Source organism: Lepidothrix coronata, unplaced genomic scaffold (genome assembly GCF_001604755.1).
Source record: "Lepidothrix coronata isolate B3197 unplaced genomic scaffold, Lepidothrix_coronata-1.0 Scaffold20, whole genome shotgun sequence".
In the NCBI taxonomy this organism is placed as follows: Eukaryota; Metazoa; Chordata; class Aves; order Passeriformes; family Pipridae; genus Lepidothrix; species Lepidothrix coronata.
In genome coordinates this window covers 6,906,176-6,922,046 of record NW_016690200.1, presented here as the reverse complement: position 1 = coordinate 6,922,046, position 15,871 = coordinate 6,906,176, and the positions used below count along the sequence as shown (strand labels likewise).

Below are 15,871 nucleotides of genomic sequence, written 5' to 3'. Positions count from 1 at the left end.
AGAGAAGAGAAGAGAAGAGAAGAGAAGAGAAGAGAAGAGAAGAGAAGAGAAGAGAAGCATACACAACTGTTGGTAGAGAGCCTTTGATGAACAAGTATATTTGAACAGGTAATTTATCCTGCCACCCAGCAGGGCATTGACCCCCAGTTTAATTATTGTGTCATTTGTCCTTGACAGCTACTGCTGCTCCCAATTAACGCTCTTAATTAAAGCCCCCAGTTTTCCAGGTGTGTAAGCATGGATTTCCTGGGAAGAGTGCTATGATGAAGAGGCAAAGCTTGGGGGTGTCTGATGAGAAATGACATTCTCTGTCCCAGTGGGACTGGGAAGTTATTTACTTATCATGCTGGAGTGGCAGGCTGGGATGAAACCCAGGTCCTCATCTCCAACCCCACAGGATCATCTCCTCTCCCACCAGTTTTACATCCACATGTGTGGCAGTCCTGTTTCTTACCAGTATAAATCACATAGGCTTCAGCTCCCCTGGGCTTTGCTTTTCTGTGTTCCTGCTCTTCACTGAGTTTGTAGGTCAGACAATAAGGGACAGGGTATCAAACAGAGGAATTTTAAGTCCCTTTGTCCATAATTCAGGCCAAAATAAAACTGACATCTTGGGGTGCTGTGCAGGTGACAGAACATCCTCACTGATTCTGTTCAGGGTGCAGAAATGGTTCCTCCAGTAGTCTCTCAGGTTGCTCTTGCCTTGCTCTGTTTAATAGACTGTATTATCATGAACACTCTTTGCAAGGCTTTGAAATCAAATAAGCTCAATTCTTAATCTTCCTGCATTTTTGGGGGGCACTGGCTGAGTCTCGAAAGATAGCAGCATTCCCAGAACCCACATGGCTTGTTCAGTGTTTTGGAAATGTATCTTTTGACTGTCGGGAAGGAAATTGGCTACTTAAGATGCCTTTTTGTACATTTAAATTAACTTAGTCCATCAGACTGAATAAATCCTGCCTCTGTATTAGCATCCAATTATAACAGCAGAGATTGAGCAATGATTCAGGTTTTGACCAGAATGTTGGCAGTTTAAGGGGAGAAAGAAGCAATGTATATTGAAATAAAGGAGTCAGAAACGGGAGCCAGAAAATTACGACTGAGCACATAGCAGGAGCTTTTGTGAATATATAATGGCAGAAGTGGGAGCCAAATGTCTAACAGGATTAGCTGCTACTGTCCATCAGATCCAAAACACTCAATCATTTTGTTTTAAATGACTTTCTGTAACTCATTCATACTAGAAATGGAGGGTAGAAGGGAAGCTGGGAGCTGGGAAGCTGCAGTTTGCAAGTTAGGCTGGATCAGAGGTGAGATGATGTCTCCTAAAGTAGTAGGTGAGCTCTGAACTGTGCAGCAGTTTGTGGATTTTGCCAGATTTTTCAAGATGTCCTTGTGAGCCAGAAAGTCATGAATGATTTCTTTGGGATCCAGTGAATGGATGTGTTGATGAAGTGAAATATCTCTTCAAATCCTGCTGCAGAAATGGCAGCTGGAGCTGCTCATTGTTTTCTTGCTGCCTTTGAGAAGGACATTGGAATCACTCACCCCTTGTCCACCCCTGGCTCTGGGATCTCACCTCACTCTGGATAGAAAGTGTGAATGATAGAAAGGTTTGAGAGGGAAGGGACTTTAAAGTCCATCCAGCCTCAACCCCTGCCATGGGCAGGGACATCTTCCACTATCCCAGATTGTTCCAAGCCCTTTCAACCTGGCCTTGGACATTTCCAGGGATCCAGGGGCTTCCAGAACTTCCCTGGGCAACCAGTCCCAATGTCTCACCTCCCCAGCTGTGAGTTGGGAACAGTCTGGAAGGTGAAGCTGCCTGAGGGATTCAGATCCTGAACCTTTGGTCTCCCCTGTTCAAGCAAAGTGCTGGTGGTGGGGCTCCTGGGTCTTTCACACACTCCAATGATCTTGGAAATCATTGTGGGGGGATGGTTGCTCTGGAAATGCCAACCTAGGAGATGATCAGAGATCATCTGTCTCTCTGGTCAGCTGCAGAAACAGCCTTGGAAGCACAGCAGATGTCCATCAGGTGTGTGCACAGGCTTCTACAGGAACCTTACTTTTATACTTTCAATATTCCAAAGAACCCAAAGTCTAAATATGTCGTATTTAATAGCTTAGTGTTCAATATTCAGGTCTCCCCTGAACTTCTTGCACGAACTTAGATGTCAGGAGCCCACATCTTCAAAGACACTTAGGAAGCTCCTGCTTCAGCTGCATGAGACCTCACTTCCAGCTCCAGCTCCCGTTGATAAAATGTGCTTCATCACATATGGAATCACAGAATATCCTGAGTTGGAAGGGATCCACAGGGATCATCCAGTCCAACTCCTGGCCCTGCACAGACACTCCAACAATCCCACCCTGTTCCTGAAAGCATCGTCCAAACATTCCTTGAGCTCTGGCAGCCTTGGTGCTGTGACTGCCTGGGGAGCCTGTTCAGTGCCCAACCACCCTCTGGGGGAAGAACCTTTTCCTAGTATATTTTCCTAAGGTATGGGATATAAGTCCTTAAAACAACAGGCATCTCTGTTACATCCATATATTGCTCTGGCACAGTGAGGCCAAAATATCAGTCAAGCCGGGACCACTTCCAGCATTTAAATTACTCTAAACTGGCTCACAGTGCCCCAAAATTAAAGACACTTTGCTTTTGTTCATCCTCTGCCTGCTGAAACCCTTTTTGTGTTTGGACAACACTCTCAGGCACATGCTGGGATTCTTGGGGTTGTCCTGTGCAGGGCCAGGAGTTGGACTTGATGATCCTGATGGGTCCCTTCCAGCTCAGGATATTCTGTGTTTCTGTGGTATTTGCTGCAAAACGTTGAATCCAAGTTCCACCTCAATGAAAGACCCTCACTGATGTTGGGAAATAACCTTGAAAAGTCTGTCAGGCTTTCCAAGGATGGAGAAGAGGTGGCAGGAGTAATCACAGCCTGGTTTACCATGGAGCTTTCAACCTTCAGCGCTGTCTGGTCCCTTCGTTGCAGTGAATAATGTCAAGGCTTTGTAATTGGGAGGCTGTGTGGACTTTTCCTTTTCCAGATATTTTAGCAGCAGCACAAAAAGCTGACTGTTCCCTGGAGGGCCACGGTCAGTTCTCAAAACTTTCAGCTTGGAAAGCTGAGCGGAATTAATTAGAGTTTATGTTCCAAAAAGGAAAATAAGACCTCAGATGTGCCTTATTTGCTTGATGTTCTTTCTCTTTTCAGCAGACGACCCTTAGGTGGCTTCCCTTTCAGTTGCAGCTCCTTTGTTTTTTGTAGTTTCTTTCTGTATTAATTAGAAGGTCTGACACTCACAGCCCGAGACATTTACCAGCGTGGGGCAGTTTTAATTAATCTCGCAATAAAGCTGCTTGAGGTGAACTCATAAAGGGTCTCAGACAGCAGGAATAACATGTCACAATGCAAACACACTCTGGTGGGACTGACAGGCTGTGGAAGCTCTTACCACACATCTGTGGTCTCTGGGACAGCAACACAAGCAAGGTGTGCTCCTAAACAACGTATATCCCACAAACTACCCTAAATACACTGAAAGGAAAACATTTCTGCAAAGATGAAGATCTGGATTCCCAGTAGGTTCCTCTCGACTCTGAAAGGAGCTTGGATATCCTTTGATGGCTAATTAAATAATAATAATAGTAAAACCTACAGAGACCACTTTTTATCTACTCTTTTTGCAGCAATTTGCAAACAAATAGCAAATTTCAGTCCTCTAGGACTTCTCTCTTGTACATATATCATAGCCACAAGTGGCTTATGAGCCAGAACATTCAAACCCAACATCATCAGACGTTTGAACAGTGCATGTTCTGATCTAAACTTCTTAATCAGGGCTCAGTTCTATAAGACAGATGTAAACGAGCTCAGAGATGAGAAAAACTACCCCCAGCTAATGAGGACAAATCAAGCAGCAGCGTATGTTAAACTGAGGGTGATTTGGGGAGGAACTGCAGAGCCAATCCCAACTGTGTCCACAAATTTCTAATTCCAAGGGGGAGATTACACAACCAGTTACATCTGGATCAAGGAATGGCAGGTTGACAGTCTTTCATAACTGAATTATCTGCCTCTTCTTCGAGTACTCTGGTGGTCAAGCCAGGTGTGATCCAGGAAAAGTAACGCACAATGTATTTTTCTTAGGTGGAAGAAAGAGGTGGGAATGGCTGACATAATAAATTATAAGGTCTGCAACTCTTGATATATACTTGTAAAAAAATTCTATGTATTTTTGGAGGTTGGATGCAACACAGACTGTTGGGCTCAACAAGTCTAATTGGGTGTAATCCTGGAGCACAACATTTATATTTGATGAGCATTTTGATACCTTCTTGACCTGAAGCTTAAGGAAGCTAGAACAACTGCATTGATGGCCAAACCATCTCACCTTTGAAATTCTTGATAGAATCATAGAATCATGTAGGTTGGAAGAGACATTTAAGATCGTCTAATTCAACCATTAACTTCTCACTGCCAAGTCCACCATAATTACAGAAGCTTGAATGACTCCATCCCTCTCTTGATCTTCTCACTTTTGCTGCTCTCTCTGTCCTGATCATGTTCTTATGCTCATGGCAATAGATTCAGTTTGAGAAAAGTGGTTTTGTGTTGGGTTTTGGTCGTTGGGGTTTTTTTCTCCACATTCTCACATTTTTTGTTAAAAGCTTTCAGTTGGTTTCTGTGGGTGACTTGGCACAGGCAATGGTGCAACGATAAATAAACCTCCTGATATTTCTACCTGAAGTTTTCTAAAGCTGCTGCCACTTGTCAAAGGCAGAGCTTCACATTTTCAGCTTTTGTTCATAGACTATCAACTACCACGTGGGACTCGTGTATAGGGGTGGGAAAGACAATTTCTGATCCAAATAGAAAAGGTCTCCGTACACAGCTGGAATTTTGCCTGATATAAATTTATATTTAAAATTTAAAAAAAAAAAAAAAAAAAGCCGGTTCTTGGTTCATTCACAGGTGGAATCAGGATGGATCTTAATCTGTCACTTCACAGCTCAAACTCTGCTGAACGTTGTGCCAAGTGAAAAACTGTCACGGGGATCCAGGTGTATCCCCTTGTCATTTGTCACGAGTAACTGTTCTGCAGTTTACAGTTGGCAGTTCTCAGTGGTGTTTCATCAGGATAATACCACACTATATCATCTGAAGGAATAAACTCTCCCTGCTGACAGGAGCTGGGGTGAAGACACCAGCAATTGACTGGATATTAGGGAAGCTCTCTGAAGTTTATTCAGTGGAAAAGAGACTTATCAGGTCATCGGGCCCAAACTGTGTGTTTGGCTTCAAAAGATCTAAGGGGCTTGCAAAACCTAAGAGGAATCAAAAGGCACTGGTCTGTGAGACAGGAGGTCAGGCTGGGCAGTCCCTTCTGCCTTTGAAATCTCTCACTGAAATACTTTAATTAAAAAGGAAAAAAATGAAAGAAAAATAGATAATAAAATGCAGCGTTTTGGCAGTAGATGGGTGTTTCAGGTCCACATCTGATGCCTTCTGAGCTGCAAAGGCAGGGTGACAGGAAGGAAATAGCCAGCCTGGTAGGCTTGGTCCTTTTCCTGCTGGGAGCAACCTCTCCAGGACTGGGAGAACTGATGGTTGGGAAGATGCACAATGGAGAGAGGCAATGGAGAGTGGAGCTAACACTCTTCTGGGACCAGGAGTGGTGGTGGCAGTGGGGAGCGGTGGTGCAGGAGGTCATGGGAGGGAGGCAAAGACATCACAAGACCTCAGTTCTCCCAGGAAGCCAGAAAGCAACAGGACCCACAACCAAAGTGGGAGAGAGCACTGAGATCCAGTGAACTGAACTTGCTGCAGAAGATCACACCTTGTTTAGTTGTCCCGAGGTACCAGGTCCCCACAGCCTGCCTGATGTGCTGATACCCTGGGAAACTGTGCAAGTGAGGTCATCTGGCAATGAAGGGTGGAAGGCCATGGGGAAGAGGGGAAGGCCAGAGAGGATGTGATGGTCTGGACAGGGATTGCACCAGGTTGAGCTCTGGAGCAAACTGCATCCACATCCCCCAGGCCTGCCGAGCTCTGCATAGATGTCCCTCTGGGAGGGCAGGCACCAGGGGAAGAGGACAGGGAGGGTTGCACCTCCATCAAGTCATTATGGGCTGTGAAAAGCCTGACAGGCTGTCCCCTTTCCTCCTGCAGCTCACCCGGGTGCCTGTGGAGTCGTGCAGCCAGTACGAGACCTGCAGCGAGTGCTTGGGCTCAGGAGACCCTCACTGTGGATGGTGTGTCCTTCACAACACGTAAGTACCTGCTGGTGCTGGTCACCAGCCCAGCCCTGCTTTTCCATCAACCATCTCCTCTCAGTGCCTGAAAAATGATGAAAAATGATGTCTCATCTGAGCCAGGGGAGCCGAGGAGTCCCCCAGGTACCTCCAGCAAGGTCTCTGGGACTTTCTGGGGAGGACTTGGTTTAACTGGGAAGGATTTTTTCGGAAGGCAAGGGGAAAGAAGGATGGTAGATACCGGACAGACCTCCTCCATCACGTGATCCGTGGTGTGCTGACTGCACCAGGAAGGCACCTGTCCAGCCTGAATCAAACCCTCCAGCAGCCCTTCAACATTTACCTTGTTTCCATTCCTTAAGGCAATTTGGCTCTGACTGGGTGCCCTTGTCTCAGCACCTCCAGCTTTCCACTGCTGACCTGAACCTCTCCCCTTATGGATTTGTCATGATCTCCACTGCTCTTAGAGAGGAATCAGATCCCTGTAAGCACCATGGGCTCCACTCTAAGTTAATTTTCAAGGGGACCTTATGGTTTGCATGTTCACTGTGGGAAAGTGTTGGCCCTGAAGTTGAGTGTTTGTCCTGTGTGGGCCAACTCAACTGGGCCAAATGAGCACAAAGGGGTCAAACTGCTCATTTGGCTTAGCTGGACAGGATGAGGAGAAAATGTGTCTCTGCCCATATTCTTGGGCTTCTTTATAGAAGGGACCTCATTTCACTATTTCATTATTGTGTCGTACTGGCTTATGCTCCTCTCAAGGAGCACTGGAGCCAGGTGTCCTCAGGACCGGGATATTGGCTCACTGGCATTGTTTTCTTTAGGAATTTTAATGATGTTATTGATCTTGAAGTTTCCTCTCTTCAGCCTTTCCCTGCCAGTGCTCTCCTCCTGCAGAGAGGCCTCTGGCAGAGCGGTGGAGAGGGAGGTGTCAGGTTGGCTGAGCTCCTGGCTATGAGTGGCAGGGTGGTCTCATCTGCCAAGAACCTCTCAGCAGAGACGGTGGCTGCAAAGTGCACTGGATCTGTCCGCCCAGACGTCTCCAGCTGAGCGTGGCTCTGCAGGGGGCTGTCACTCCAAGTCTCACAGTGTCCTTGGCAGCCTTGGAGGGTTTTTCTGATGGACACTGCTGTTGCAGTGTGTTTGTCTTCTCCTGCTGAGTTCACCTCCCAGTTCTTCCTGTTGCATCACAAACTCTCCTGGAAGAGGCAGTGATCCAAGTTGAAGTGATGCTCTTGCAACCTCTCCTTTCTAGAGCAGAAGGGAACAAACCTGTGCCATATTGCAACCTTCTGTTAATCCTCGTCATCTTGTGTGACCCTCACCCAAAACCATGACAGTCTGTTTAATTTCAGATCAGCTCTTGGGGGATACATCCCAAAACATGCCCAAAAACGTGACTCATGCTCTGGAATTGTCCAAGGGATCCTTGGCAAACCAATCCTGAGTTGTGGCCTGGTCAGTACGAGCCCATAAAACTTTCATGCTGCTGACCTGAGGATATTTCCATTTGATGTACAGCTCTATAGGATGTCTCCATCCCATCTTACCCTGCATCCTTCCTGCAGAATCCCATGTATTTGCCCTCAGTGGAGGACAAGCAGCATAGGAAAGAGTGAATTTGGCCATTGATTGTACCACAGCAATGCTGGATATTTCATCTCCTTCCATCCAGGGTCAGTGGCAGGGAGCAATCAATACCTCCAGCAATAAATCCCCAAAAGGAGAGAAAAGGGGCACAGAGAACTGCAGGGTGTGCAGCAGCTCACTGTGAAGGAGTATTAAAAATTAAATGGCTGGTGATGAGTGGGATTGGCAGCATTGACTTGGTGAAAACAACCAAAAAAATCATCTTATAGACTCAATCCTTCAGGGAGAAGTTTGGCCTTACAGTGTGGACCTGGCTGATGGTGCATCCCTGTGCCCTCCTCCCTCTGGCCACTTAACCTCTGTTTCCTTATCTGGAAAAGAGAAACACCTCCTACTTATGTGCTTTTCAGGAGGGTTGCTGAGATTAATTCCCTGTGGGGTTTTTTGAAGCAGTTGGAAGGCAAATGTTATCAAATCCCACCTCAGTCTTTTCCTTCGCTCTAGTTGCCATTGCAGTTAAGCAATCTGATTTTCAATCCCAGTTTGGAAGGGGTTTTCAGTCCAGCCTCAGGTGCCTCAGGCTTTCTGGGTCTCAGTTTCCTCATCCTTTCAGGTAGCCCTGAGAGTCAAGGAGACAATTACATCCCGTTCAACAAGTTTTGGCTGCACAGTATATTCAGGGTAAATTAGAATTTTTTGAACATCAGAACATCTAAAGATTGTTTAATAGAATTTTCTCAAGTGGGATGTATCACCAACGACTCCGGCAGGAGGATCCATGGGGAAACATTTCCCCTCCTGACTGTTAACCCTTCCTTCTTCCCTCCCAGTCAGGCATCCCAGGGATCCAGTGCATGGCTGAATCCAGCCAGGCTGATGTGGGAGCTTGTGGAAGAGATGGAGGAGGTAGCTGGGCTGGAGGAACCCATTTGTTAATTGGAGAATGATCCATTTAGGTTTCAGAAGCTCTCCTTTTGGGGTTTTACTTCAGTATTTAGTAAAGGCTTGGGGTAGAGAAGGACTGGGAACCAGACTGTGGGCAAAGCCATGCTGTTCACTCATCTTTTCCCTCCTCTATAAACCATCCTCCAGTACAAACCTTCCTCCAGCAAAAACCCAGTTGGGCTGGGGGAACCCATTTAGTAATTGGAGAATGATCCATTTAGATTTCAGAAGCTCTCCTTTTGGGGTTTTATTTCAGTATTTAGTAAAGACCTGGGGTAGAGAAGGACTGGGAACCAGACTGTGGGCAAAGCCATGCTGTTCACTCATCTTTTCCCTCCAGTATAAACCATCCTCCAGGATAAACCTTCCTCCAGCAAGAACTCAGTTGGGCTGGAGGAACCCATTTAGTAATTGGAAAATTATTCGTTTAGATTTCAGAAGTTCTGGTTTTGGGGTTTTATTTCAGTTTTTAGTGAAGACTTGAGGTAGAGAAAGACTGGGAACCAGGCTGTGGGCAAAGCCATGCTGTTAACTCATCTTTTCCCTCCCGTATAAACCATCAAGAGGAACAGTGTGCACTGGGAAACAGGGGAAATCTGCTTCTGTGTTTTGTTTTTTTATTTCTTCCAGGCCCATCTCTCTTATTTTGGGATTTTTGCTTCAGGGGTGACGCAGCCGCCTTTCCCAGACCCCCATTTCCAAGCTCCCTCCACGTGAGAGGTCTGAGATGCCCGGGGAAGGCTCCTCATCCTTCCTCTCCCGGCCGAGCCAGGGCTGTGTGTGCGGGGAGGGCGTTGTGCCAGGGCTCGGGAATCGATTTCCACAGCTCTGCTGTCCTAACCTTACACCGGGAAACTCGAGTCCGCTGAGAGAGGAGGAGACAGACAGACCCACAGACGGGAGAGGGGAGGGGGAAGGATTGATCGGCTGCTGCCCCGAGAAGAGCCGATACAGAGAGCAGGTCACCGGAGCTTTTCATCTCCGTATCTTCGCCCCGATCTTGTCCCCCCCTCTCCCGCTCCCCTCCCGGGCTCTGCCCAGGGCTCTTTAGGCGGCGATGAATCATTTAGTTGGTGTAAATTGAAAATGTGGCGCTCGGCTGCTGCAGGGGCCTCCCGGGGAGGGCGAGGGGCTGGGCTGGGAGCAGGAGAGGAGGAACCAGAGCTGAGAGATGGCACCGAGGTGCCTGGCTGCAAGGTCGCAGCAATGTCACCGGCCCCAACAGGGGCTGCAGAGGGGCGTGAGAGCAGGGAAAAGTTTTCTGCAAGCCTGGACTGAATTCAGCAGCTTATAAGTCAGATCAGCAGCACTATTCAAAGATGCCATCCAGTATCTGAGCATGCCTGAGAATCCCCCTGGCAAGTTGCTTCTGCCTCCATCCATTTGCAGAGTACATCCTCCTCTTCCTCCTTTCCCACTCATATGCAGAGGGGCAGCAATAGCTCAGGGTCTTTACCCCCAGAGGAGGGATAAACCCTTCAGGAGCTGAACGAGCCCTGGCTAGGTCTAGATTGGATACTGGGAAGAAATTCTTTTCTGTGAGCGTGGTGAGACGCTGGCACAGGTTGCCCAGAGAAATTGTGGATGTTCCATCCCTGGAAGTGTCCAGGGCCAGGTTGGAGCAGTCTGGTCCAGTGGAAGGTGTCCCTGCCCATGTCAGGGGGTGGAACTGGGTGATCTTTAAGGTGCCTTCCAACCCAAACCACTCTGTTATTCCATGCACATGCACTCCTCCAGGTGCACGTGGTCACCACGAAGGTTTTCAGCCCTGAATGGTGTCTCTGCTTGTGTTTAACCCCCCATCTGCCAACAGAATGGAAATCTAGGGCAGAAGAGCAGCATCATTTTATTTATCACTTAGAGACAGGCAACATTTTATTGCAGGAAATACACTGACCTTGCTGGGTGCAGAAGGGACCTGTCCCAGGCTCTTTTGTGTTAGTGCCTCTCGTAGATTTTGGCTGTGCTGCCTCATTTCATCCTTTTTGCAGCGTCCATTTAATTCTGAGAGGAACAACTGAACATACTCAAGCTGTCCTTAAGGGAGGATGCACCCCCAGGCACCAGCCTCCTTCTGCTCTGGAATCTGCCCTTGCTGGTCTGGGGACTCCTTGGCTGGCAGGTCATTAATTGCAATCAGAGAGGAAAACAGTCTCATTTTCTGGGAGAACTTGTGATATTTCAAAACTTCTTTTTTTTTTCTTCCCCTGGCTCGTAGTGGACAATTATATTTTTAATAAGAAAGCTGTTTGGAAGGCACTGATTCCATTTAGTAATTGGAGAGTGATTCATTTAGATTTCGGAAGTTCTCATTTTTGGGGTTTTATTTGAGTTTTTAGTAAATTGCTTCAGATTTCAAAATAAAAAGTCATTCTGAAATGAAGCATTACTTTTTTTTTTTTTTTCCTTCATTAAAAAGGAACATTTGGGCATCTGTGATTTCTTTCTTCCCCAGAAGCCTTTACCAGCTCTGGAGACTGAGCAAAGCAGGACGTCAACAAGCCCTGTTGGTTTAGGAGGAACTGACATTTGCTGCACAGGGAAGAGGGTTTTTTTTGAGCATCTCCAGTCTGTCCTACTGCAGAGTTACTGGAGCCAGGAGTTGGCTCTGCTCTCTGCACTCCTCTGCTCATCTCTAAGGAGCTGCTCATGTCCTCTGGGTGTCCTTCTGGCACCCAAGAACCTCGCCAAGGTTGGCTTTGCATCCCAGTTCCAGAGGATGTGCCAGCAGCACTCCCCTACCCCTGAACCATGGGAACAGGATGCAGTAGCCTCCTCTGGGCATCCCCACCCCATGAATGAAGCAATGATACAAGAGTCTTAGATATGGGCCATACCAGTCACCTTCCTGGATCCCTTTGGCTCTGGGTTAGTCCAGGGATGACCAAAATCTCCTACACACAATTCCTCAGTCTGAGCTGACCTGGATGGTGTTTATGAGACAGTTCAGAAGCCATAGGAGTTTTTTGGATTCCCCACAAAAGGGTAGCCCTGTTCAGAAGGGGTTTATGCCATCATCTGGCAGCAGACACCTACCTCAGTGTCTGGGAAGTGACCCTCCACATCCCCCTGCTCTCCACCCCTTCCCACCTGCCTTGTAGCCACAGGATACTCGTACACCCAGAAATTACAATTCCCCTTTATAACATGATAGGGAGGGAAAAAAGGCACTTAAACAAGTTGTTTTCTAGGGAGTGAGGGATTAGTGTGGAGGGGGAGGGAGGTTTGTTATCCATACTCAGACTCACTGCCAGACCAGGAATAAAAAAAAAAAAAGGGAAAAGTTCCAAAGTGCAGCTCCCGCTGTCTGGTCTCAGCAGGAAACCCGATAGGATGCTGCTTGCAGAGTCTCATTGATTGCCCCTGGCTTTAACTTTCTTGGTCAAAGTCTTCTGAATCACTAGAGAGTCTCAGGTAACCCAAGCTGCCCACAGATGCTGCAATAAGACCTTTATTTGAAGGGTCTTTTTCTTGCTTGACTTTCTGCTGTCTAAAAGCCTGTGACTGTCTTTCAGGCTGAGGGTTGTTTTTTTTTTTCCTTTCTTTTCCCCTTCACCTCATTTTTTTTCCTTCCCAGTGATTTCCTCCAGTGCTGTGTGGGGAAGGGGCACTGGGAAAGGCTGTAAAGGTCAGGCTTCAGAGACCCAGCAGGGCAGAAGGTTGGAATATCACACCCAGTCCTGTGCCACTCTGGGCTCTAACAGACAGAGAGAAAAGTGTGATTTAGTGACTCTTGCAGGGGCTTCTGATCCTGCAAACCCTCAGCTTCCCTTTGTACTTCCCATGTTGGTTTGTCCAAAGGTGCAAAGTGGAGTCCCTCCAGTAAGGCAGCAATTTGCAGGTGTTTTGCACTTGCCTGACATGATGAATAACCCAGAGAATCACAGAATATCCTGAGTTGGAAGGGGCCCACAAGGATCATGGAGTCCAACTCCTGGCCCTGCACAGGACAGCACCAAAAATCCCACCATGTGCCCGAGGGTGTTGTTCAAACACTTGTTGAGCTCTCTCAGGCTTGGTGCCATCACCACTTCCCTGGGGAGCCTGTTTCAGTGCCCAGCCACCCTCTGGGTCTCAAAATCATGGCTGGGACAATTTTTTTTACAGAAAAATCTTTCTGTATTCTTTTCTGCCTTCACATTTTCTTGCTGTGGGTCAGCTCTTGGTGCCTTCAGATACCTGGGAGACCCTCTACATGCCAAAGGCACATGATAATTGTCTCCTAATCTTCCTGAAGATGGATCAGCCACATGAAGAACAAATGGCTTCCAGCTCAAACCTTGCATTTCCTTGGAAATCTGTAGCCAGCTGGGCTGTGCTTCCCCACCAGAAGGGAGGCTCAGAGCTACTTCAGTTGCTAAATTCAACACCCCCGTGTGTCTGAGGGATCTGGGGTTGTTTCTCATTGCAACAGGAGATTTCCAGTTACATGACGGGGAGGAAAACATAAATGCTGCGAGGGAAAGTAACTGCAGGAAATCTGAAGTCTTGGATTTGGTTTGGATCAGTTGTTTGTCAGTGTTAGTGCTGCCCATCAATGGTCACAGCTGGCCTGGGAACCCCTTCCGTCTGAAAGCAAGGGAAAGTGGAGTCAGCTTCCCTCAGCTGGCCTTGGCAGGGAGTGATTCCCACTTTTCTCAGGTAGTTATCGAAACTGGAGATGGGGCCTTTGAGGCTCGGCACAGAGGGAAGCGCAGCAGGGGGGCTCCGTGGAGGGACATGGCCCTTTCTGCACTGAGCCCAGATTATCTTTAATCTGTCTGCTGAGGTAGAGCTAAAGTGCCCATCATTTCACACCTCGGCACTGCCTCCCCTTTGGGGCAGAGGAACTGGCCCCAAGTGTGACAGCTCTGCAATGGCCTTTTGAAATGGGATCGGGGCTCTTAGTCCAGAGAGGAGGAGGGAATTCTTGGGACTGAGAGCAGGGCTATTGACGGTGATAAAGGAGGCCCCTGTGAATCCCATTTCACTCCAGATGGGTGATGACACTGAATAAACCTCTCTGAACCAGCCCTGTACCTCAGAGCAGAACATCCCACCACTAGTCCTGGAGAGCTGACCCATTGCTGTGTCCGTCACTGCTGATGTCCTTACACTCCTTAAATGCCATGGTGTCCCTTTTGGGAGCACTTTTCCAGCTCTGGTCTGCACAGCAGTGTAGGGCAGAGCTCTGCCCTTCACAGGTTGATTATCTCTGTGGCTGTACCTGCCTGAGGCGACTCTGGGACAGCACCGGGCACTGTGGGCCACGAGAGGCAGGCGTGTGGTAAATGTGTTTTCATAACAACCTCCTTCCTTGATTAGCTCATTTTGCTAGAGGGCAGCAGGGAGGGGGGGGGAAGATAATTAGTTTGTGCAGTGGGTTCCAGCAGAAGCTTTCTCCTGATGCAGCCCTGTGAGTGAGGTGTCCTACTTGGGATTTGTCCTCATCAAAGAAACACTGGCAGCTCAAGGTTTAGAGCTGCAGAAAGTTCGGCCTTCGCAGAGAAAGATCTCCGAGGTTTCTTCTCTGATGTGAAGCACAGAACACAACCTGCCGTGGGCTGGGAGGTGTCTCATGCGCTTGGACAGGCAGTGAGAGAGGGATAAAGGTATTCAGTGGTACTTGAGGGGCTTCTAGAGGATCTCCTGTGTACTGGTTCCCTGGCAGGGGACACGCCTGCGTCACCTCAGCATGGCACTGCACACCAGTGGGTGTCACATCTAGATATCCCACAGCAGATATCTAGAGAAGGGAATGGTGGCAGGGGAAAGTTGTATGACCACCCTGGTCAGCTTAAAAGACTTGTCAGATGTGCACTGGAGCTGAGAAGCAAAGTTATAGGGAAGAGGTGTACCCTGACCAAGGTTTTAAAATTGATGTTGACAGAGCCAGCAAAGAGATTTAGATATGGAGGAGCAACATAAGGCCTTGAATCAGGTGCCTAAACACAGATGTGTGGAGAACATGAGGAGACTTTGAAATATGGGTGGTTTTATTTATACAAGGAGCTCAGTTCAGTTGCCCATCCCTGCTGTCTGCTGCAACTGGAGCACCTGGGTTACCTGAAGTGTTCTCCTGGGGCTGACAAATAGGATACAGAGTCTGTTGGAGACCCATTTCTTCTGGAGGATAAGGACCAGCTGGGGGCCTGAGGAGATGCCAAGTGACTTTAGACCTCTGTAGGCTGGCAGAAAAATAGAGCCTAACCCCAGCTTGGGATGTCCTGCCCCCACAGATTCTCAGAAAGGACAATATTCTACAGGTTTTGCAACCTGACCAGTCTTACTCCTTCTGTGAATGTTAAGGTCTTCCAGAGTCCTAATTTGCAATAAAGCAGGGCTGGGCTTTCCTGCAAGGTTGTGCCACTCACTGAGAGTGATGAGAGGTGGATGGTTCAGGAAACTGCCTCAGTTTCTGGGCTGTTTGGAGGGAATTGCTCTGCCTTGCTGTCAGACGCTCCTCTGCAGCCAATGATGGAAAATGGCACTGCAAAGGAGCTCTCCCCAGGGTTGGGGAACATCAGCCTTCCCCTTCCACTGCTGCTCCTGTGACATTTCATCATCCTTCACCTGTGACAGGTCTCAGAAGGGAGGGGAGGGCTGGAGGATCAGGAAGGGATTCCTGTGAAAGAGAAGCACAGCAAAGCTTTTAAGTTTGTCTTTATCCAACCTCAGTTTCTCCATGGATACGCACACACACACACACACACACACACACACACACACTCCTACCCAGAAACACAGGCCATCACAGGGTCATAAAATCATAGAATGTCTTGGATTGGAAAGGACCTTAAGGGTCATCTCATTCCAGCCCCTGCCATGGGCAGGGACACCTTCCACTATCCCAGGTGCTCCAAGCCCTGTCCAACCTGGCCTTGGACTCTTCCAGGGATCCAGAAGCAGCCACAGCTTCTCTGGGCAACCTGTGCCAGGGCCTCCCCACCCTCACAGGGAATAATATCCTCCCAATATCTTCTGTTCCACGCTCCCACATTCAGTGACCTGCCAACAAGTCTTCCCATGTGCCACCAGCACCTCTGTCTCCAGCCCCTAATGCTCCCTATTGCTCCCTCATCTGCACTCCATCTC

At 48.1% G+C, this 15,871-nt stretch overlaps 1 protein-coding gene across 5 annotated transcripts in view; it reads left to right on the top strand.

Annotated features, from left to right (window-relative positions):
* PLXNA4 (plexin A4) overlaps positions 1 to 15,871 on the top strand; it is a 449,429-nt gene that overhangs the window by 286,996 nt on the left and 146,562 nt on the right. For 4 of the 5 annotated variants that reach the window (XM_017807798.1, XM_017807799.1, XM_017807800.1 and 1 more), the window contains exon 5: positions 6,180 to 6,280. In XM_017807798.1, the coding sequence (XP_017663287.1) occupies positions 6,180 to 6,280 (101 nt within the window). Of the gene's footprint in view, positions 1 to 3,446; positions 3,590 to 6,179; positions 6,281 to 15,871 lie in introns of those variants that run through there. The other variant, XM_017807801.1, reaches the window with a different exon arrangement.